This window comes from Phyllostomus hastatus, unplaced genomic scaffold (genome assembly GCF_019186645.2).
Source record: "Phyllostomus hastatus isolate PE091 unplaced genomic scaffold, TTU_PhHast_1.1 phas_contig_38, whole genome shotgun sequence".
NCBI classification, from domain to species: domain Eukaryota; kingdom Metazoa; phylum Chordata; class Mammalia; order Chiroptera; family Phyllostomidae; genus Phyllostomus; species Phyllostomus hastatus.
Window position 1 is genome coordinate 28,091,555 of NW_025333869.1, and position 24,741 is coordinate 28,116,295.

The 24,741-nt window shown below is 41.2% G+C and overlaps 1 protein-coding gene across 4 annotated transcripts in view; it reads left to right on the forward strand.

Annotated features, from left to right (window-relative positions):
* Nucleotides 1-18,289, forward strand: part of PBLD (phenazine biosynthesis like protein domain containing) — a 45,897-nt gene extending 27,608 nt beyond the window's left edge. For 2 of the 4 annotated variants that reach the window (XM_045842385.1, XM_045842382.1), the window contains exons 3-10: nucleotides 10,511-10,610; nucleotides 10,954-11,052; nucleotides 12,487-12,596; nucleotides 12,680-12,709; nucleotides 14,162-14,250; nucleotides 14,519-14,697; nucleotides 16,577-16,639; nucleotides 17,875-18,289. In XM_045842385.1, the coding sequence (XP_045698341.1) occupies nucleotides 10,511-10,610; nucleotides 10,954-11,052; nucleotides 12,487-12,596; nucleotides 12,680-12,709; nucleotides 14,162-14,250; nucleotides 14,519-14,697; nucleotides 16,577-16,639; nucleotides 17,875-17,987 (783 nt within the window). In that variant the 3' untranslated portion in view covers nucleotides 17,988-18,289. The remainder of the gene's footprint in view (nucleotides 1-10,510; nucleotides 10,611-10,953; nucleotides 11,053-12,486; nucleotides 12,597-12,679; nucleotides 12,710-14,161; nucleotides 14,251-14,518; nucleotides 14,698-16,576; nucleotides 16,640-17,874) is intronic. The other 2 variants (XM_045842383.1, XM_045842384.1) reach the window with 2 other exon arrangements.
* The last annotated feature ends 6,452 nt before the right edge of the window (nucleotides 18,290-24,741 follow it).

Sequence of the window (24,741 nt, forward strand, 5' to 3'; positions counted from 1 at the left end):
GAATTCTAAAGTCCTGTGAAACCAAATATATATATTAATATAAAATTAATATATGTATATTGTTGTTCAAGTACACTTTTCTGCCTTTTACCCCCATCCCAGCCCACCCCCCTAGTCCTCCCCACCTCCCTCTCGTTTCCACCACCCCCCCTTGTTATTGTCCATGTGTCCTTTATGCTTGTTCCTGCAAACCCTTCCCCTTTTCCCCTGAAATTCCCTCCCCTCTCCCTTCTGGTCACTGTCAGCCTATTCTCAATTTCAGTGTCTTTGGTTATAGTTTGCTTGTTTGTTTTTGTTTTGTCAATTAGGTTCCCATTAAAAGTGAGATCATAAAACATCAGATCTAGTTTGTTTACCTCTTTGTGTTTTTTTCTTTTTGGTCAAATTATATCAGCAATTATATTCATATCTGCAAGTTGATTTAGGAGAGAATGCTTATACCTACATGCTTAATTCCAGGGAAATTAAAATTTGTGTAAAGAACTGGAGCTCCCTTTTAGCCATTAGATTTTCATTTAGTTAGTAGCAAATATGGAGGAGAACAAAATTAGATGAGTTTTATGTAACTGGACATGGCTGATACTACATTGAGCATGAAAAATTCAAATTGGATTTTTCAAAGTCTTACTTAAAAAGGGCTTTTTGATTAGGATAAGTATTAACAGAATAGTTAAACATTCCTTGACCTTAGTGCTTTGTGTTGGTCCCTGGGTGTTAGGTGACAAGCCAAGGTACGCTTCCACCCAGAGAACCTAGTGTGAGGGTACGTGTGAGAATTACTTCAAAAACACAGTAAGCAATTCATAATCTTAAATATGTTTTATATTAAGTTGGACAAAGTGTGCTGGGGCATTGGTGTGCCATGAATTTCAACCTGGCCTGCACATTAGAATCACCAGAGGAGCTCTACAAACTTCTGTGCTCAGGCTGCACCCCCAGCCAATGACAACAGAATCTCTGGGAGTGGGACACAGCCAGTGCTCTGTGTTAATCTCCCTACAGGATGCTACTGTGCAGTCAAGATGGGGAATGCCATTCTGGTGTTCTCCTGAGACAGGTGAATACTGTTAATTGAGTCCTTAGTACCCCTATTTTATCTCTCAAATGGGGCAGCAAAATGGTGATCAAGAGTTCAAGAGCCCTCAGCTCACTTTAACAACGCATTCATTACGCAACGTTGCAGCTGGCATTTTTTCAACCACAGAACGCAGAGAGAAAGTAATGAAGTTAATAGGCTCCAGCAACAAAATGAGTTTGCGAGGGTTAGTGAGAGAATGATTAACAATCAGATTCTAAATTGTGCATTTTTTAGAAACAATTTGGCAAACACAACTTCACTTCAAGAAATTTTGAGATTGACTGCATCTGCTTGTCGAGAGTCTTAGCATATCTGCCCATGTTTCCACATGCAACATCCCTGAAGAGTCTTCAAAATAGTTTTGAGTGATTTTTGTACTTAATTTTCACCGAAGACAAGCATTAGCATTCTTCCTCAATTTACTCCTTTTATTTCCAATATCCTCACTAAACAACAGACTTAAGGACCTCTCTCCCTTTATCTACCTACCTAACTACATCTCTCTCTCTTTCTCTCTCTATATCTATCTCCCTTTGCATTAAAATGTATTTTACATGTTATTTATATATTTGGAAAAAATTGGGAAATAAAATTTTAAGCAAAGAACTTAGTATAATTCAAAGATTTGCTTCAGTACCAATGGCAAAAAGAAAAAGAAGATAAAGTCCGTGACTCGGGGACACCCTCTAAAGTCTCCCAGTTCACTTCCTCTGGGTCTTGGACCCGTGAGAACATTCCGACTGGGTGGCCTCTCAGGGGCAACTGAATAGGCATCTAAAGACCAGTTAGCTAGTTCTCTATTCTGTGGACACGAAAATTCTGTTCTCCTGGAGGTGAATTTAGCACTTTCCCTAATTCATAATCAATAAAAGTTATAAAGGAAGTATAAACTGTGTTTTCTGCCCTTGGATTCTCTTATCCGTGGCTGGAGATAGTGGATACCTGAAGTACCTAGAGAGGAACTCTGGAAAATATCAGAGGCAAATAAGTTTTAAATCTTATAATGCTGGCCACGATTCAGGTGCTTAGCTTGTCATGAACATATTCTACAAATCTTTATCGATATCCACCACGAGCCAGGCGCTGGGCTACTGATAGGAAGTACAGAGATTAGTAAGTGTGTCCGCCCTTGAGGTGCTCAAAGTCTAGTCTTGCTCACACACACGTGGGCCCGACCGTGATGTAGTGGCCACCACAGCGGCTGATAGACCTACAGCTGCCAGGTGCAGAGGGCACTCAGACAACGGTGTTGGATTTTATGGAGGAGAAAATACTTCAAATTTTAAGTGCAGGGTTTTAAAGGAATATCCTTTTTGTTTTGTTCTTTTTTAAAATATTATTTAAAATTTGACCAAGATGAGACTAACCACAGAATAACTTGGTGGACAGACTAAAGACTAAAGATTAAGTTATTGCTTTTTAAATGGTTGATAACCATTTGATAAAAGACTGTCGGAAGGAAAGGAAAAAATTCTGGATAACAGAGTTCTGAGAGCTTTTGTAATATTCAAAAGTTGTGCTTTTCTTTAAGAACAAGTACATTTTTCATGTTCTCACACGAGGAACTTATAACACTGTATATTAGGTGAAAAGAAAAACAGATTAAGGGGTAAATGAAACATATATTTGAATAAAGTATTTAAAATCCTTCTAAAAATTTTATTTATTGATCTTACAGAGAAAGGAAGGGGGATGGGGAAAGAGAGAGACATCAATTTGTTGTTCCACTTATTTATGTGTTCATCGATTGATTCTTGTGTGAGCCCTGACTGGAGATCGAACCCACAACCTCGGTGTATTGGGATGATGCTCTAACCAACTGAGCCACCTGGCCAGGGCGAAATATTTAAAATCTTAAAAAATTGATGGTGTCCCTAAACGTGTGACAATAAGTTTGGCAATAAAGACCATGTAGACACATGGAAAATGTATGGAAATAATATTTTAAAAATGAAATAGATACATTATGATGACAGCTAAGTACAGAACTGTAAGAACTCAGGACCAACTATTGAACTGGTCAGAGGTCCGTGACAGTGCTGAGGGGTGAGGTTTTGTTTAGTCTTCTGTAAACCAGCTTTAATATTTTGTGAAAAATAACATATCTTCAGAGGTAAGAAGCCCGTATTTATCTTCATATTCTAAGAAAGCCTCAGTTTTTTTTTGTTTTGTTGTTGTTGTTGGTCGTGTGTGTGTGTGTTTAGCACAAGGTTTCTTAACTGAACCACTACTGACATTCTGGACTGCATGGTTTTTTATTGTATAAGGCTGTCGTGTGCGCTGTAAAATGTTTACCGGTATCCTTGGCCTCTACGCACTAGATGACAGTAGTCCCGCCTCCCCCCTTAGTCATGGCCGTTGAAAATTGCCCCCAGTTGAGATCTGTTGCTTCAGAGAATACCTTTTCTGAGGAAGTTTATTCCTGAGATTTTCTGTTAAAATTCTCCATTAAGCACTTTCTCCGTGCCCAATATATACATTTATTCTAATTCAATGGGCATTTAATAACTTTAAAATAATTATTACTCTTTTAAAGATAAATAATCATTTTCAGTGATGGCAAGGAAGAATAGTTTCACATTTTTAAAGAAGAATGCTTAGTTTTTAGTTCCTGAACTATTTGCTGTTCCAGTTTTAAATTTGGGTGAGAACACCCAAAACCCCTGTACAGCTTAGTGGGTTATGCATTTAAGGAAAAAAAAAGAGGCGTATAGCAATACTGTGTTCAGTCCATGCTTTAACTCGTGTCAGGAAGCTTACGGTGCACTGCCCTCCTCCAAACTCAGTGCCCTCCCTTCAAGAGAGGCTCGCAAATGACTGCACTGGGTCAGAGGCTCCTGGGGTTTCTTGGGTGTTTCAACCTCGTATCTGATTTTTATGCCCAGAAAAGAGATTAGGGAGTGCAGAGAAGATTTTTCTAGGGTATTGAAGGGTTTTCCTTTGTTCAGCATTTGTGGAAAAAGAGCGATGCCTAGGGGGAGGAGGTATTAATGTAGAGATTTCTGCTTTCCAACTATCCTCACTGACTTCTAGAACATAACACTCAGCTTTGGCAGCAGTGACTTCAGAGAAATTCAGCCCCAAACTGTGCTACTTGGCTTTCATATGTTATCTCATTGCATCCTCACAACTACTCCCTGAGTAGGTCTAAATATTATTATCCCCATTTTACAGATGGGGAAACAGGTGGAGGAAGCTTGAGTACTGTGCCAGAGGTCACACACTCCTAAGTGGCTGACTTTAGGATCCCACCCTAGGTCTGTTTGACTGCGGAGCCTGTGCTTTAACCATTGTACTCCCTATTCAACTACAAGTTCTCCTCTTTTATGTGCTCCTTTGGCACTCCTTGGCGCTCCTTACTTCTCAGTTGGTAACAAGTGTCCCTCCAGTAATTTACTCAATGCCTGCCTTCCTCATTAGATGGCACATTCTGTACAGTCTTAGATCCATTTAGACATGTTCCAGCACACTTGGCCTAGCACATGGGAGGCATTAAATGTCTATTGAGCGAACATAAAAAATATAATCAATTAAATTATGGCAAATCTCTGAAGAGTTCTAGTTAACCAAGAATTATTGGTATTTCTGGTGGGGCGGGGTGGGTGGGGAATGGAAAGTGAGCATGAGCTTTGGGTTCTACGACGGAGCCACAGAGACTGGGCATTCATCAGAACCAGTAGGAGCAACTGAAGATGGCTTATGGTTGGAGAACTGCATTGTACGGACAAAACTTCGCAATAATCCAGGTGCCTTAGAAGGAATCTCTTATTTCTTCCTGGAAGATTTAGAACTTTCTACATCCGACTGCTTTCTCTTTGCTGGACTCTATCTGTGGCAGAGGGACAAATAACAACTGAGAGCAAGACTATGTTTAGGCTGTCATATTTCAAAACTGCCACAAGATGGGAGTATTTTAAAACTTCACGTTGATTTTCTGATCATTAATCTTTTGTGGGTCTTAATGGTGATGGAAACTCAGTGTCTTGATGCAGAACATTGGAACTCAAAAGAAAAAAAGTCATAGCTCTGTTTTTGCTGTTGGAAATTTGTCTTACATGGCATTGCCAAAGGAAATAAACTCTTAAAGCAAGAGAATTAAAAGCTGTTGGTTTGTAACTATTTTGTGCTGTGTTTGAAAATAAGTTTGTAGGGGGTTCTGGCCAGGATGGAGGTGTAGGTAGAAATGCTTTGCTTCCTTACACAACTGAAAAAAGGATAACAACCAGTTTAAAAACAATAAACAACTAGAACTGCCAGAATAGCAATCTGCATAGAACTCAGACAAACAGGGAGTTAAAGAAACATTCAGACTGCTGCGCCATGACAGAGAAATATGGCCCAAATGAAAGAATAGATCAAAACTCCAGGAAAAGAACTAAGTGATGAGGACATAGCCAACCTATCTGATGCAGAGTTCAAAACACTGGTCATCAGGATGCTCATAGAAATGACGGAAATCGGTCGCAAAATGAAAGAAGAAATGAAAGTTATACAAAGTGGAAGAAAACAAAATATACAGGGAACCAGCAGTGAAAGGAAGGAAACTGGGACTCAAACCAAGGTTTTGAAACAAAATGAAGAAATAAATATCCAACTGGAACAGAATGAAGAAACAAGAATTCAAAAAAATGAGGAGAGGCTTAGGAACCTTTGTGAAAACTTTAAATGTTCCAACATCTGAATCATAAGGGTGCCAGAAGCGAAGAGGAAGAGCAAGAAATTGAAAACTTATTTGAACAAATAATGAAGGAGAACTTCCCCAATCTGGTGAAGTAAATAGACTTCCAGGAAGTCCAGGATGCCCAGAGAGTCCCAAAGAAATTGGACCTAAGCAGGAACACACCAAGGCACATCATAATGAAGTTATCCAAGATTAAAGATAAGGAGAGAATCTTAAAAGCAGCAATAGAAAAAGAGAGAGTTAACTACAAAGGAGTTCTTGTAAGGCTATCAGCTGATTTTTCAAAAGAAACCTTACAGGCAAGAAGGGGCTAGAAAGAAGCATTTGAAGTCATGAGAGGCAAAGACCTACATCCAAGATTACTCTATCCAGCAAAGCTATCATTTAGAATGGAAGAGCAGATAAAGTGCTACCCAAATAAGGTAAAGTTAAAGAAGTTCATCATCACCAAGCCCTTATTATATGAAATGTTGAAGGGACTTATCTAAGAAATAGAAGATGATCAAAACTATGAACAATAAAATGGCAACACATTCATAACTATCAACAACTGAACCTAAAAATCAAAAACTGGGCAAACAACTAGAACAGGAACAGAATCACAGAAATGGAGATCACATGGAGGTTTATCAGTGGGAGGAGGAGATTAGCGGAGGAAGGTACAGGGAATAAGAAGCATAATTGGTAGGCATAAAATAGATAGGGGTAGGTTACAAGCAGTATAGGAAATAGAGAAGCCAAAGAACTTATATATACAACCCATGGACATGAACTAAGCAGGTGGGGGGATGCTGGAGGGTAGGGGTGGATGCAGGGAGGAGAGGAAGAAAGGGGAGAAAAAAACTGGGACAGCTGTAAGAGCATAATCAATAAAATATACTTAAAAATTCAAATATAGAAAAAGGAAAATAAGCTTGTAGTGTAAAATAAAAAAATTATTGGAACCAAAATTCAGTATTTTAAATGAATGCAGCCTCTTCCTTTTGTTTCTAAAGCTCTCAAAGCAGAACCAGTATTATTTTTCTCATGAGTCACCATTATCTTGACCTTTAGTTCCAGTGTAGAAATTCAGCCTCAGATGGTGCATATTGAGGGCTGCTATTATAAAAATTTCTACATTATGTCTTCTGGTCCCTCAGGCAAATAGCAGGTGATTTTAAGTGTCCTGGGACAGAGAATAGTTACAGAAATTCAAATTGCAATTGATGTAATTCATCAAGGTAGAGAGGATTAAAGAGCTGATGGTCGGTAAAGTATGTGTTCTAGCTGATGTGCACAACAGCCCTTTTGCAAGGAAATTTATTACCAGTTGATGGTAAATCTGGCTACAAAGTGGGATGCTTTAATGCTTTCAGAGACTCTTGTCCTAAAGGTCGAGAGAAACAATAGATAAAGAAAGGAAGGCCAAGGGCAGGGAGAGTCTGGCTGGATCAGAGGGAGGAAGGACTGGCAGGCACTGTGGTTCCTGCCATCAGGGAGGCAATCCCAAGAAAACCAGGTGCAGGCTTTTCTTTGCCACCCCTCCATCCGCCGTTGAGCCCTGTGATTGCAGAGTCTGCATCAGGGAATTAAATGGCTTCTAGTCTCTCTTGGGTGTTGTATGCACAGGTGTGTGGGCCAGTTTCCACAGAGAACATTGTACAGACCATGGCAAGTGCTTCAGTTCTTTTTCTTTTTTTTTCAAATTATAAGAGAAAGCTTATTTAGAAAGCTATAGATGTAGTAAAAGTGAGCCAGCTGGGCTGCATAGGCTCAGGAAACAAGTTACAGAAGCAAAAGAAGGGCTCTTGTAGCTTAGGAGAGGGAGAGGCAAAAGTAACATGCCTGGGGGGAGGACTGGGGGGAAGAAGAGGAGGAAGGGAAAGGTGTGGCCATGCCCCCAGAGGGAAAGCATGCCCAAGTTCAATCCTTAACAGTGTTGCCTTGTAGCCTGGGATGCTCCAGCAACCACACCCTTCCTCGACTCAGATGGGACTTCTCATTCTCCAGGCCCACATGAGTGACAGGGGCTTATTTCATTTCATTCCTACCATCCTAACTCTCCTTGCCTCAGTCACAGAATCCTAGAGAGTCAAAGATGTAACAGACAGATGTGAGATCAAGTAACTTTCCCAAGATGCATACCCAATACAAAGCTCTTTGCACACATTGTCCTGTCCAACTCACCAAAATTTGCCCTTTTTCTAGGTCCACTTCAAGGCCTCATCTTTAAAGGTCTAGCGTATCAATTGTCAAAATCTATGTATCTCAGTCGCACACTGTACACAACACCATGTGTCTCACATACACAGGTACTCTCTGGTGTTGTTCACTGTCGCTTTCTGTGTCTGTCCTGACTCCCCACAAGAACACAGGGCCGTCCGTATACACCAGGGCTTCTCAAATCCTAATGTGCACACGGGTCATCTGGGGTGCTGGTCAAAACGGAGATTCTGATTCAGAAGGCCCATGATGGGGTCCAAGACTGCATTTCTGACAAATTCCCTCGGTAGTGCTGCTGATGCTGCAGATGCTGCTGGCCCAGCTCAGTAATTAGTTGCTGCTTTCCCTTAGAAACATTGCAGGGGCCCATCTGACCCGATGCACGTTGGTTTTCCTGCCTGCAGTGTGTTAAAGGGATAGTAACAGTCTGTGTTATGGGGAGGCAGGGTAGTATGGCAGCCACTCAGAATAAAAAACTAACATTAATCAAGTACTTGCTTGTGTTGGGCACTGTTATGAGCACTTTACATACATTACTAGATTTAAGCTTTTGAAAGAAAAACATTAAGTAAAAAACAAAACCAATTTGTTATGTTTGGGTTTTTAGAAAATAAGTTACCAATTTCTTAACTGATCTCTCTTTCTGTAGGACTACAGAACTTCTATAGATTTTGAATATAGTGCTCCTTTAAGAAAACCTTAGTAAATCTCTTGCTAGATTTTTATAGCAGCTGATAGTTTAAAATTCATGATTGATTTTTCACAAGAGCCACTGTTTAATGCCTTACACAAGTATATGAAAAGTGTTTCAAAAGAATTTGAAACCACTAAAAAACAAGGGCGCTTAACTTGTGTAACTCAGCTAAGTGAATTATGAATTTATTAGTATTAAGTTATAATTCTTATTTCTGGCATTCAGAATCTCAGGAATAGTAACTTTGGCCAAAGCAAAAATTCATTTGTCTTTAGAATTCAAAATCTAGCTAGTAAGCATTATGTTGATTAAAAAATTTACTTTTACTCTCAAAAGGAAAACGCATATTTCTGACCCATTGTTTTCTGGAGGTAAGAGGAATGTGTCTGTGTATGAAAATATAGTATGCACACATGTATTTTTGCGATAATTCTTTGATTTAATACTATTAATCCCATTTTAAAGGTGTGGAAACTGAGGCTCCATGAGAGTAAATGACTTGCCCACCCTCTCACTGCTATGAGGGGCTGATCCAGATACAGCTCCAATTCTGTCTGTTTCCAAAGCCCACACTATTTTTATTAAAACAATTTTTTAAAATCCTTATCTGAGGACATGTTTATTGATTTTAGAGAGAGAGAAGAGAGAGGGAAATATCAATGTGAGAGAGAAACATTGATCGGTTGCCTCTGGTACACACCCTGATCGGGGATCAAACTCGAAACCCTTTGTTATACGGGATTATGCTCCAATCAATTGAGCTACCTGGCCAGTGCGAAGCCTACTTCAGTCATTCATTCACTCATTCATCCCTCCCCCAAGGACATTTCTTTCATTGCCTTTAGAGAGAGAGAGAGAGAAAGAGAAACATCGATGTGAGAGAGAAACACAACAGGCTGCCCCAATCAAGTGAGCTACACCTGCCAGGGCCCCAAATTATTTTTAACATGTTATTTTGGAAAATTAAAAACCCACAAAAAAGTTTCAAGAGTGTACAATGAACATCCATATACCTTTCCTCTAGATTCTCTGGTTGTTACCATTTGCAAAGTCCACACTCTTAATCACTCTACCATTGATTAGGCATATCGTGATCTTAGGAAGTTAAACAACCTCTCTGTTTAACTTCATCTGTAAGTGGATCAAATACCCATATTGAAGATTTTTAGAACAAAGATTAATTGAGTAATGTATTTATTCTTTCAGCAAATGTTTATTGAGCCTCTTCCATCCTGGGATGAATACAACGCATTGTTCTAAGCCAGGACAAAGCAAAATAGCAGTCTGTGCCCTCTTAGAGCTCTGAGTCAGAGGTGGAGGGACTGTGTGAAGGATGACAGTGAAGGACATGCTAGGTGATTTCAGGTTGTCTGAGAGCTGGGGAGGAGACAGTGCTTGCAGGCAGAGCAGTCTGGGAGGCATCCTGCAGGAAGTGACCTCTGGCCTGAGGCCTGACCCGTGAAAGGGAGTGAACCTGCATAAATGGAGGCAGAGTGGTCCAGCGTGCCTCCTTCGAGTGCCGAATATCTCTTCATCCAACAAGAAAGGGAGATTGTGATGTTTCCATTTGTGGAGATTGTTTTAGGTAAAAATCTCACAAAGGATAGGCCGGGCCAGTTGGGTGTTCAGTGTCTCTTCTAGCTTCATACACTTACACAGCTCTTCATAAGGTGCTCAGACATGGATTTTTAAAAAGCAGTTTTTAGAAAAGTGCCTAAATTCCTTGGCAATTATTTCCTTTTAAGCATGCAAGTTTTAATATTAACAAATTGTGTTATTAACTAATGACAGTTGCTGTCCAAAGAAGTCTGACTTGTATTTCTGGAATCTCAACAACTTTTTGTTTCTAATGTAGAAATTGGATGAAGACATGCATCAAAAAATTGCAAGGGAAATGAACCTCTCAGAAACTGCTTTCATCCGAAAACTGCACCCAACCGATGACTTTACACAAAGTAAGTAAACATTTTTAAAAACCATTCCTGAATGGTACCAGAAGCTGCTTTTCCAGTGGGGCAATGACATTTAAGGGTAATGCCCACTTGCTGTTTGCATGCAGATAGGAGAGAGAAGGGGAGATTCTGATTTGGTTTTCAGTTAATCTAGGGGAGTGGGTTTGGTTAGTTTGATGATTCAGCCCCAGATCTAGTGTTTAGAGTTCACTCCTCCTTTCACAACATGCTTCAGCGATAGACCGACACTAATGAAATACTGAGAAAAGAATAAGAAAATGAAAAGTTTGTGGCTCATTTGTATGAGAATGACTTTTGTCTCTCTTTGATTTGTCTTTCTCTGAAGGCTCCCGCTTTGGATTAAGGTGGTTTACACCAGCGAGTGAGGTCCCTCTCTGTGGCCATGCTACCCTGGCTTCTGCAGCTGTGCTGTTTCACAAAATAAGTAATGTGATTTTTTAAAAAAATGAACCTATCACTTAGCAAATAGCAAATATATTTTAAAATTCTCACATTCTTTCCAGCCAACCAAGTGACTGCTATAAGACATTGCAGGACAACAGCATACATTAGAGAAGGGGACCTTCAGGCTGAAGAACATGAAGCCAACTGTGCAAAGAGTTAGAGTGGGAGGAAGAGTGTTTCTGGCAGAGGCAGCAGCAAGTGCAAAGCCCCCGAGGCATTGTCTGTATAACCTGAGGCTGGAGCTTCCTGCGGGAGAGGGTGATTGGCAGGAGATGACGCTGAGAGTTAGGCAAAGGCACCTCTGTAATGTAATCCATTGTGTGTTTTAAAAAGATAATTTTAGTTTCAGTGGTTAGGAGATTAGAATGAAGGCAAGCAAACATCATAAAATATTGTTTAGTAACTCAGTCTTGAAAAGCAGACTTTACTTAAGTTGTATGTGAAAACCCCACATTGGTTAGTATGAGGCTGAGGTTTGTAATGATAGCTCTCAGATTCCCACTGAGCGTTTTTAAAGTTAGATGAGATAAGATATGAAAACCTGCTTTGTAAATAATAGTCTAACACCAATTATAATGAGAAAGTTAAACTTTGGGTCCCAAAATGTAAATTTTACACTTAGTGAAAGTTAATAAGCAGTGCTGAATTTCCTCACCTTTGAGATATGTTTAAATTTTACAGAAGTATTGGGGGGAAGGAATTATGTTACAAATCTTTGTTTCACCAAAAATGTTATGTGCACTGAAGTTAGGTAAGTGGCTCAAGTTGTATTAGAAACATGGAGGGAGGGCTATTATATCTGCATTTATAGCCTGATCTTTAAATCAAAATTTTATGTATAGCTTGGTTTAGTTAAAATAAATCTGACTTGTTCATGCCAGATTGTTGTTCATAACTTGTATGTTCTGTTTATCATCACTTGACATACCTTAGACTAGTAAAGCTTATAATTCTACAGTTATTATAGGTTGATATAAAATTGTATTAGAAAACATAGCATCCCCATTAGGTAGGCTTAATTATTACCCTTTTTTATTGGTAAAATCAGTATAGATTTAATTCTGACCTCATTTTATTGATGAGGAAATTGAAATGTAAGGTTAAATAATTTGCTCAAGGGTACAGCTAGGAGGCAGTAAAGAGTTGGGATTTGAAGCCTTGCAATATGATGCCAAGTCTAATCATCCACATTCTTAGTTTTCAAGTTAGAATCCAGGGAGGGTTTTCCCCACTGTGGACCCCAGCAAACCAAACCTGGCCCCCCGTTGCACGAAAGGACAGCAGTGCCACAGGATCTAAGACAACGGTGACTGAAATGGACATATAAACATATAACAATATAACAAAGTTTATTTTCCTATTTCTTGACTCATTTTCAAACAGTTTTCTGATTGAATTTTTTTTTTTTTGGCAGAAAATGTGAATAGCGCTCTAACCTTTGTGACTCTGAGTGGGGAGCTAAAGGCCAGAAAAGTAGAGGACGGCATCGTCCTGGACTTGCCTCTTTATCCAGTCCAACCCCAGGTCAGCTCTTTGTAGTTAATAAACTGTGTACAACTGCCAGCTTGCCTGTTTTCCAATGATTTTTGTCTTTTTTCCCCATCTAGGACTTTCATGAAGTAAAGGACTTGATAAAGGTTAGTGAAAAGAATACAAACTGAGTTCATGTTTTTGAACATTTGTTATTGTTTAAACACAAAGATGGGGTACCATTTGACCCCGAAAGACAGGCCTGCTACCAGTATCAGTGTTCCCATCTAAGCTGAGATGAATAGTGAACTGTGCACCCGACGTTTGAATTTTAATATTAAATCTATTTGGTGAAAAAGTTAACCAGTTTTCCCTGACTCTTCATTGTCAACCTTAGCCTCCGTGGCAGGAGTGGCAGTGTGGGGAGAACCGCTTTAAGCATGTTGGCAGGAGAATGGAAAATATTTAGAGTTCTTTCTACCTTGTTTGTGGTAGAAAGAACTTAACCTGACCTCTCTAAGCCTCAGGGTCAGCACTGTGAAATGAAGATGATAAAGGGTTATTTATCATGAGTGTTGTCATTTTGTGTTCCTAGAAACTGGCAATAAGATTCGCAGATGAGAATTAAACTTTCAAATCAACTAAGAATCCTTGCAGAGAAGGGCTGAATGGCCCTTTAGAGAGATGGGAAGGTCCCCGAGAGAAAGTGGGATCTGGCTGGTGGAATTCCCGTTTCTAGAGAGAGGGACACAGGTTCGCTGTGGTCCCAGAGGCAGACAGCCCAGGAACCCAAGGTGGAGGGAGTCTTGCCCCTGGGACTTGGAGCATCTCAGTCCTTGACCTGAAGCCACCTAAGACTTGCCAGACAATGCCTATGTCATCCCATTGTCATCTGCTTGGCTGGCAGCCCGTGGGAGTGCTTGGAGGGGCTTTTGTCCCCTCAAAATCTCCCTCACAGTCTTACATAAAGGGTGAATATCTTTAGAAAGTGTAGCTATGTTACTGACCTGCAACATCCCATCTAAGTGAAAAGAACTGCTTGCCAAGCAGAGCAGCAGCATTAAGGTGAGTCCTTTGGTCCCCAAGTCCAATCCAGCTGCCAGCCCCAAGTCCTCACCTTGTGAAATGTTCTCATCACTGCGGTGGGAACTCCACGTGTTTTATTTAATCACCACAATGACTCCAAGAGATGGGCTTGAGGGCTGCCTCTCGTCACAGGGGACAGGAGGCAGCAGTAACTCAGAGCACTGACTCCAGGGCTCCCAAGACCTGGGTCAAGAGGTGTGTGTTAGTGTGACACCTTGGGCCCTAGTCTTCCTTCTGAGCTGTGGGGAAAATACCCATTTGAAGGAACTGTGTAGAGGCACGTATTAACACTTGTGAATAATGCCTATATTTGGCTCCCAGAGGGTGAGCTCAACTCCTTTAAAGGCCTCTTTAGTCATCAGGAAAATGACCATCCTAAGGCAACACCTTAAGCCCTGAAACCGAACTAAAGCTTGGGGACTCCATGGGTGTGTCTGACACACTGCAGATGCTCGTGAGAGGTCGTTTACCATGAAGGGGGTCAAGGACTCGGCCCAGAGCACATTCCTGACAAGTCTGATCTGTCTCCACAGACTGCCATAGGGGACACGCTGGTCCAGGATATCTGCTATTCTCCAGATACCCGGAAGCTCCTTGTCCGGCTCAGTGATACTTATGACAGGTGAACAAGATTTTTGGCTTTGTCAGCACTTTGGGGAGGGCCAAGCACCCAGATTTATAGCTCTGGCTTGGTCTGGCTGTGCTGTGTCCAGTCAAACCATTTTTTATGCAGCCAGAGAGTTTTGTTCTCAGGTGGGAAGATACTCCATTTGCTTTTCCCTTCCCGCTGATCTGTTTGGGTAAGCCACACCCTGGCCTGCTTTACAGAGTCTATGTAGTAGGTGGTCTGTGGAATGCGTTTGTTCTAATCCATCCCATTTATGAACAAGGTCATTTCTGGAGAAACTGAAAGTGAACACACAGAATCTGCTGCAAGTAGAGAACACAGGGAAGGTGAAAGGACTCATTCTCACCCTTAAAGGACAGCCTGGTGGGCAGACCCAAGCATTCGACTTCTACTCCAGATATTTTGCACCGTGGGTTGGTGTGGCGGAAGACCCTGTAACAGGTACTTCTTGATGTGGTTCCTGGGGAGGGTTAAACAGTGAGGAGTGGGAGGATAACAAACAGCTGTTTAAGTGCCCTTCCTGTGACTTTCAGATTGCTTATGCTTTCAGCTAGCTGCCTCTGTTTCCCCATCTTCCTGCCCCCATCCCTTCACTGACATCTCATGTGAAAAACACAGAATAGGAAGCAGTCTAGCAGAGTTAAATTTCAATGTCAAGACAGCCTGGGTGTGTATCCTAGTTTTCTAGCTGTTGACCTTGGGTAAATGGCTTAACTTTTAAAAGTATACATTCTCACCTCTATAAAACATAAATAATACCCAGAGGATTATTGAAACCCAATGCAAGTTAAGTACTTATCACGGTGCTTGGCACATAGTAAGTGCCCAATAACTACTAGCTGTTTTAATAATCATGAAACTGGCTCCCTGAGCAAACACTTCCAGACCTGCTATTTTTTAAATTCAGGGGCTGATGTCTTTTGTCTTTTCCAGTGACTATCCTGCACAATTGCTGACATCTAGATAAAATTGGTTTTGAAGGATAAACTCCTGGGCTGCAAGTGGGAAGAGGGACAGGAATAGTGTTTCTTTTCCTCCCCTCCACCTTTCCCAGACCTGCCTCCAAAGTAGGTGGGGTGACTTTGGGAACAGGGTTATTCAAGATCTTCTACCAGCCAGAAGCAGAGGCGTGAGATTTAAGATGGGCAAGAATGTGAAACCTCCTACTTTCATCCTCTTCAAGAAGAGTGGGCTGCGCAGCAAAAGTGGGCAGCGCTCCATGGATGGGATGGTGGCCAGGCCAGAGGGAGCTGGGCGGAGACTTGCAGGCTCCTGTCCTGGTCAGATGGCAGGGGCTGGGTGGTGTCAGGACTTTGACTTAGTTACTCTCTAAGGAACAAAACAGGTGAAATTTAAACTCAGTAAGCAAACACTTTTAAAGACTCAGGAAAATGCCCAAATGACATCCAAAAAGTCCAACTCAAACCTTCCCCCATGGACAATAAGTTCTGAGTAGATTTATACATGTACAGCTGCCTTACAAAGATTTTAATTGGCGTGGAGGACAAGTGTTTTTCCCCTGGAATAATGCTTTTCTGGAGAGGAAAGGTCTTCGGACAGCAATGACCAACCATTTCAGCTTGCCTGAAATTGAGGGCTTTTCAGCATATGGGAAAACCAGGACAGTCTCAGGCAAACTGGGATGGCTGTTCACACCATGTGGGCTTCCCATAGCATTTACTGTTTTCCTGAAAGAGGGGCCTTTTCCAATCCGAACTTCAGGGTAGGACTCCCTCAAAGACTTTTCTGGCAAAGACTTTATACTTTATAAAGTATAAAGTAATAACTTTATATAACATTTAACTATCTGTTCTCTGATCAAAACCCAGAGTACAATCATGTGAAAAAATACCTCACTGAAAGAAAGTTCTTTGGCCACCGAAAGTCTGGGACTGTGCGCTTGGTGGAAAATTTGGCATTTTGTCAGAGCTTCCACCTTTCTTTGTGTGCGCATCCTAGGAGGAAGCAGATCTTTTCCCTGGAAAGATCTAGAAAGACTCTTGTGAAGGACTTGATTTTCCTACCATGGCTGACAGTGAATTATAGACAGGACAAGAATTAAAACCTGCAGTTTAATCCAGCCTTCAGAAAGTATAAAGCATAACAAATGTATCATTTGGAGAAGCTTATCCATAAATTCTATGTCTTCCTTTCTATCTCCATTCATAATTCCACACACTGCTGTGGCCATGGCAACATAATGACTAAGTCATCTAAGGTTTAGTCAAACTGTGTAGTTGATTGTGACTGCTTATAAGTGTACCACAAAATCTCCACAGTTTCCTTTGTGACTGTATCATAATTTTTCATTTCTTTTAAGGGTCTGCACATACAGTTCTCAGCAGCTACTGGTCCCAGCAATTGGGGAAGAAAGATATGCATGGTAGGACAGCTCTTTTTCAGTTAAAAAAAATGCCTAACCTTAAGCTAGTATTCCTTCTCATATGTACTCTCCACTTGAGGATATAATAAAATGTTATGTATCATTCACGTGAAAATGAAAGGTTTTTAAATTACCTCACCCTGAACCCTCTATGCAAGAGAACCTCTATCCCAAACACCTTCCACCGCCCTCCCAACACACAGACACACTTCTAGTACAGTAGCACCCAATAAATGTTTGTTGAATAAAACTAACTAGCTGTGTTACTTTGACCCAGAGAAGTTATATATGATGCGACAAGTTTAGACTGGATGATCAGTTAGGTTCCTTACTGCTATTGCTAAGTCACAGGGTTGAATCAAACAAATTGCTCTTGGACCAAGTCCCCAGCTGATTAATATATTGCTCAGCGGAAGGAAAAATAGATCTCAGACATTTGAGGCTACATGGCCCTAATAATTAAAATGAGTCCTACCCTAAAGAGTAGAGGTCTTACTTAGTAGGAGGGCTAGGCCTCTGTGACACTAATTTGGGGATAGCAGGGTGGCTGTTCTTTCTTAGGTGAGACTAGTTACTCCCCAAAGGATTGAGCTCCAGGAAGGCTGAGGCCATGCCCCTCGTTTGCCTGACACATGTGGTTGCTTGATGGCCACAATGAGGGAGTGGACTCCCCTGATCTTACTCAGACCTGGAAAGGTGGGGCCTTCTCAGAAGGGCCAAGACCATTCCTCCTGATCTTCTTAGACATCTAGTTCTTTTGTCTGCCTTTTCACACGTCCTTGCTTACTCCCAGACAGAGCTGGGCAGGAAATTACGGAGAGGGTGTATCTGGGGCATTTCAGGAGGTGAGAGAGGAGTAGCCCAGGAAGGGAAGACACAGAGTTGTGTGTTTTGTGGATCCCCTTGTATTTGTGGCCCCTCAGTCCTCAGGAGAACCCGCTGGGCTGGGTTCTCAAAACCAAACAAATATAATTATAACTTACCAACTAAAACAAAACGTTTATTAAACCACCGAAAGTATAGGAGACCTCCGGATACTGCTCTGGCTGGAAACTTTTAGTTGTGTCAGGGTTACAATTAACGCTGTGAGCTGTACAATGGACAGATGAAGGAATTTATTCCTTTAACTGACCTGAGAGGATTCTGGAACTTGTAATAAGAGGTATCTCACTATATTTTTTTAATTAAAAAGGGTGAAAATGATCTTAATTTGTGATTCATTTTGTTTTCTTCAGCCTTTCAGTGTTCCTGCCGAGGAGGAGAGCTGGAGATTTCACTGCGTTCTGATGGACGGGTTGACATTAGGGGTGGCGCTGCTGTTGTTTTAGAGGGCACGCTGATGGCCTAGAGTTGGCTGTGCCCAGACCCAGCTATCTTCAATGACGTTTCGTAAAGAGAAACATAAGGGGCTGCCTTTAGCTTAGCAAGCTTGCATAGTAATCTACTTAACCTCATGTTAGACATAGCAAAATGAAGACACATTAATGGATATGTAATAATATGCCCTGACTAATTAACTATTGAGTTTTGGTTCTACCTGTATTTGAAATGTAAGTAACTAGTAACAAAAAATAAGGTTGTTCTTTGTGACTACCAATCACAAAATGAGGGACAAATTTATGAGGAATAAAATCAGACCATTTAAACTTAGGTTAATGTGGTAGAATATTTTGTAGTCATTAAAAAGACCTGGTAACTATGTAGAAATATAGAAAATCTTTACGATATAATACTAAGAAAGAAAATTATATTAGGCTATAAAATGTTAGCAGTGTTATGCCATCTATGAGAATATGAATTTACATGGACAAGGATGGGTCATGAAAATAGACAGTGAAAACAGTTCATGTGTGAGGAATAATATTTGGTAATAATTTTAATGTATCTAAAAAATTATTTTATTGGAACACACTGGGTTCAATAACTAAAAATGAGACATATAACTAAACAACTAAAAAAACAGAAATTAAAAAAATGTGTATGTATTTCTGTGGTAATAAAATTAAAACACTAAAGATAATTTAATGTCTTTATCTAATATATCGCTTTAGAGTGATAAATTAAAAGGTATTTTCTCTTACCTTAATAAAGGGGTTTTAACATAATTTTAAATTCTGTTAAATCTATAATATTGAAAACCTATAACTGACTCTGGGATGGGGACTGTTTTCAAGTCATTAAGAGTGTTTCTTGTGCTGGCCGGGTGGCTCACTTGTTTTGTCTTCCGTGCACCAAAAGTTTGTGAGTTCGATCCCCAGTCAGGGTGCGTGCAAGAGGCAACCAACTGATATTTCTCTCTCACACTGATGTTTCTCTCCTTTCTTCTGTCTTAAAAATCAATACATATATTCTTGGGTGAGGATTTTTTTTAAAAGTGTTTCTTTAAGATGACCTCATTGATGGCCATTCTTGGCCATCTCAAAAACTGCAAGCTGATCAGTTAGAAATTCTTGTCCCAACACTTTTCACCTTAATGCTACCATGTTTTCTATATTTATTAATTTTTGCTAAGGCATGTGAGAGTGAATGTATTACACAAGTGATCTTGTGTTTCCCTTAATTTGCAACAAAGAAAGTAATTCACTGGCTTCAGTGCTTTAGCTTACTGAGTGACCAGTGGCCCACCACACACTGCACACACAGCTCATCACAACTCATCTGCTGGTCCTGACACCGAGGGCAAGAATCACCGGGGGGTTCTCACCAAATGCAAGGTTTTCACAACCTAGAGCTGAATTGTATGAATAATTTTATATAAATGTGCAACTGCAAGGGTCTGGATTTTATCTCTTAACTGTATGCTAAGTTCTTAATAGCTATTTTGGGGAAACAAGTCCTTGAGATGACTGTAAATTCTTTTTTTGCATGAAAGTTGCTATTTGAAGCATCTGGGTTGACTTTTCATCCTATATTTTCAAACCCTATATTTACTTTTGTAAGTAAAATTTTTCCATTTAGCAATGGAGAGATGAGTCAGAATAGCCAGGGCAACTGTAGTATTTAATGTGTTTACTTGGTCACCCTGCTGAAGACTGAGTGGCCATAGTGGCTGCAGCCCTCCAGAAGTGGCCTCCAGGGAAGCTGGGGCAGGGGTGGGGAAGGACAGGCGCACTCAAATAGATAAACAAGAGGAAATGAAATGACATCTTCAGGTAGTAGGAGCAAAGCGACTCTAGAATTAGCATATGGGTGACTTTTCTGCTGACGTGAGCAGGGCAGGTTTGAGGGTGCTTTAAAATCTGTAGTCCTGCTAGGTTTTTCCTTGCCTCTTCTGCTTCTGCCCACCTCCTGCCTATTTCATCTTACTAAGAGTGGGTGTAGGGCTTTGAGGAGAAAGATTGTTGGAGATGTATCCCAGCACTCAAGTGTAAGGTTACCATTGATTGAAAAATGTGCTCCAGGGTGGAGGGGAGTGAAGGGAGGAAAATGGGACAACTGTAATAGCATAATCAATAAAATATATTAAAAAAAGAGAATAGTATGGGAAATGTAGAAGCCAAAGAACTTATATGAATGACCCATGGACATGAACTAAGGAGCAGGAATGCTAATGGGAAGGGGATGCAGAGTGGAGGGGAATAAAGGGGAGATGAAATGGGACAACTATAATAGCATAATCAATAAAGTTTATATTTAAAAAAGATGTGCTCCCAGCAAAGTTGGCCTCCCGTGGTGTAATGAGTTACATTGGGTTATGCTAACGTAGGAAATATCTACAAAGTCAGAGTGGTTTAATACAACAAACTTTTATTTGCACTCAGATTTTCTGTCTATCACAGGTCAAGAGGGGTTCCATTCATTGTGATCATGCGGGGGCTCAGGCTGGGTTTGCATTCTACCTTCTCAGTGTGTGGCCTCCATGGTTCCTGCAGCAGGAGAAGGAGTATATGAAATTCTCACTCTATTTTGGCTCTGAAGTGATGTGTCAATTCTGTTTACAGCCTATGGACCAAAACTGGTTACATCCTCCCATCGAATAGAAAGGGACCTTTGAAGTGTGGGGGACTAAATATAGCCACCACAGCTTGAGAAGACTTTTAGGCCCCTCAGATGATTCCCCCTTGGGTGGCATTATTTGGGTAAATTCATCACGGTCTAGGAGGTGTCCAACCTTTTGGCATCTCTGTGCCACACTGGAAGAAGAGTTGTCTTGGGCCACACATTAAATACACTGTGGCATGTAATCATAAAAAAATCAGATAATGTTTTCAGTAAATTTACAATTTTGTGTTGGGCTGCATTCACAGCCATCCTGGGCTGCATGTGACCCATGGGCCACAGGTTGGACACCCCTGATAGGGACTCAGAAGTGCAGGCTCAAAAGCCTATCATGTCAATGAACCAAGAGTGAATCGATCTCTCAGGTGCAGCTTCACAGTGACCTAGCACATAGAGACTGAGACTTAAAGCCAGAATACCAACTTTTAATTTCACAGTGAGGAATGTAACTACGGAATGATTTAGATCAGAGCATTTTCTCCCCATTTGCATTTCTGTTTGGGAAACCAAATTATAGTCAGGAAGCTGTTTGGTAACTATGGAGCTAAAATAAGGAGTCAGCAAAATGGACCCAAATGGCAGATGTCATCAAGACATGATAAGCTTTCTCACTTGAACGGTGCATCAGAATCCCATCATCCTGCACTTAATTTACTTGAATTTAACTTTATAGGCTTGGAGCAAGGCCAAATGTGACTTTAGTGTTTAAATATATTTATTTTGGGAACAACCATGATCCCAACTTCAAGCCGACGGTTTTGTCTAGCACTCAATAAAACGGCGGTGTGTGCCAGCACTGGAGAAAAACTGGCGGTGCTGGGCTTGTGCGCTGGTATAACTGCACATTAGGTTTTGTAGGTTATTTTAGGGTTTTCAAGGATAATTTTGACAACACTCAATTTTTGCATTATACAGCATGGTAGCCTGACTCCAAAATGGCTCTCAATGATCCCCGCCTTCTGTCATTCAGACCTTGTGCAGCCCCTTCCCACACTGCCCCAGGGCTGGTCTGTGTGACCAACAGAATGTTCAGAAGTAATAGCATGTCACTTCCATTAAGTTATAAAAGACTGCATCTTATGTTTTGATCAACTTCTATGTGTGTCTGTCTTTTTCTTTCTCTCGATTTCTTTTTCTCATCACTTGCTCTGTGGGAAGCCAGCTGCCCATTATGAGCAAGGAACTGAGTCCCCTGAGCAACAGCCACATGCATGAGCTTGGAAGCAGATCCTCCAGCTCATGGTGCCTCAGAGGCCTGAAGTCCCTCCACTCCTTGATGGCAGCCCTGTGAGACTCCGTGCCGGAAGCACCCAGCTAAGCTGTGCAGATTCCTGATCCACAGGAACTGAGAAAAATAAGTGTTTGTTGTTTTAAGTCACTAAGTTGTGAGGTAATTAGTTTTGCAGCAATAGAAAATATGCATGGGATCTTTTTATTTTTAATTTTAGTATTTTTCAAGCATACACAAAAGTAGGGAGAATAATATAATGAGCTTTCACGAACCTACCAGATTCAACAATTTTCAACTTATGGTGAATTATTTATACTTCCACCCACTTTCCCTCCATTCTGGATTGTCCTGAAACAAATCCCAGGCAGACATACTTTCGTTGCAAATATTTCAGTATTTAGCTCTAAAACATAAGGGCTCCTAAAAAGAATAGTAACCTCAATGCCAATATCACATCAATGGAAGACAGACTTTTAAGGTAACCCCATGATTCTCACCTCCTCTAGGAGCTGAGGGCAGCCTCTACTTGAGAGCCAGCATGAAAACGAGGCCCTCAGTCCTACTAGAGCAAGGAACTGAATACTGGCCATGATCTGAGTGAGCTCCCAAGCAGATCTTTCCCCTCAGCTGAGTGTTCATATGAGACTGAGACCCCAGCCCTACCTAGCGCCCCAATTGTGGCCGTGCAGAGGACCCAGCCTGATCCACAGAGACTAAAATAAATATGTGTTGTTTTAAGCCAGTACGTTTGTGGTGATTGTTACACAGCAATGCAAAATTATTACAACATTTAAAAATTAGAATGTTATTGAATATCCAGTTAACAGCATATTTTCTTGATTGTCTTACACATTTCTTGCAGTATTTTTTAAGACATGGTGACTTTAGCCTGCACTTGTGTGAGATGTGAGCCCACTGTACGTAACCTGCCTGTCTCACAGGCCCAACCAGGCTGGGCCCTCTTGTCTTCCTGAGTAACTTTTCCCAGGGCCTCCACTGCTGGCCAGCCCTGTCTTACTCTGCGATCAGAATATGGTCAAGCCATTCCATTCCTTTTTTAAAAAATCCTCACCAGAAGATATGTTTATTGATTTTAGAGAGAGGAAGGGAGAGAGACACACACATACACATCAATGTGAGACAGAAACATGGATGGGTTGCCTCCCCCGACATGCACCCCAACCGGGGATTGAACCTGCAACTGTTTGGGTGTACGGGAGGATGCTCCAACCAATCGAGCCAGCGGCCAGCGCAAGCCATTCCATTCCTTTAATGTTGTTAGGCACTAACAAATACCCCTGAGGTGGGGGCGGGGGCAAAAATCTTCACCCTGGTTGAGAACCACTGCTTTAAGTTGACCATGTTTTTCACTTCTCTTTTTTTTTGTTGTTGTTGTTGGTATGGTTTAACTCTCAGAGAGTGGATTGCTTCTTTCCAAGTTCACTTCAGGGTGGGAATCCCCCTTGCTGTCATTCCCATGTATTCTGCAAGTTAAGTGCCCAGCTGGGATCCGATTCACAGCCTGTGGGTCCGACCCACTGTTTGGCAATCTGACATGGCTGGTAAATGTAATTTGCTGTCTCCTGTGCATAAGACACCCTGTTAGAAGCTGGACAGGTGGAGAACTGGGGGCAGGCTGCAAAGACGATTGGAAAGGGAGCTTACAGAAGTCTCAAGGGATGGGGGAGACAAGGCTCATCCTTTCATGAAAAGATAACGAGCACTTGCAACTGGTGAGTGATTAGGGCCCACATATGGCACAGACACGGAGTAGCATGGCACAGCCAGGGGAGTACTGAAGGACAGGGCTCAGGAAGGCAGGCGCATGAACAAAGATTCAGAGATGAATGCACACCTGGGTTTTGTCTAGAGTTTCTACATCTAGAAAGTATTTGTTAGGTTCTGTGGTGGCTGAGGGACAAATACGAGAAATTAATTCTTTAACAATCTAGTTGAAGAGATAGCATGTAAACACAAGGACAGATAAATAATGCTGAAATATATTTTAAACTTTTTAAATTATAAAATCTCTAGAAAGGACTTGGGGGTTATCCCCAGTGTATGAGAAAGGGTAAAATTATGCTTCTCTAAGTGTGGTTCCCCGACAGGCAACATCCATGCCACCTGGGTGGGAGCTTGTTAATAAAGCAAATTCTCAGGCCTTATCCCAGACTTACTGAATCAGAAGGTCTGGAGGTGGTAATCAGAAATCTATTTTTAGCCCTGGCTGTGTGGCTCAGTGGACTGAGTGCCAGCCTGCGAACCAAAGGGTCGCTGGTTTGATTCCCAGTCAGGGCACGTGCCTGGGTTGTGGGCCAGGACCCCAGTTGGGGACATGCAAGAGGCAACCTATCAGTGATTCTCTCTCTTTCTCCTTCCCTTCCACTGTCTGTAAAAATTGAATAAATAAAATCTTTAAAGAAAAGAAACCTGGTTTTTAATAAGTTCTCCAGGTGATTCTGGCATGTGCTGAAGTTTGAGAATCACTGGTGGTCAGGACTCCAGATTTAGCCACTGTTTTCTTTTCACGCAAGCAACAATTGTTTATGCAGCTCAAGAACTTTAAAATGTGCATTGTCTCAAAATCTCCCTGACCAGACCAAGATACTTGCTGCTTAGTGCAGTTTTAGAGGACCTGTTTTTTGTTTTTTTTTTTAAGCTTCCAGTTCTGTTCAGCATAGAAAAATGAGCTGTGCTCAGGTGGGAGCTGTTTAGTAATGTGTTGGTAATAAACAGATTAGTTAATCAGCCATGATTTATTAATGATGAATTAATTATACCTGATTGTGCAGTTCTGCTAGCTAAATGGAGCTTTAAAGGAGTTATTTTATTAATCATCATGGTGCTAATTGCAGACACTTACAGAAAGATC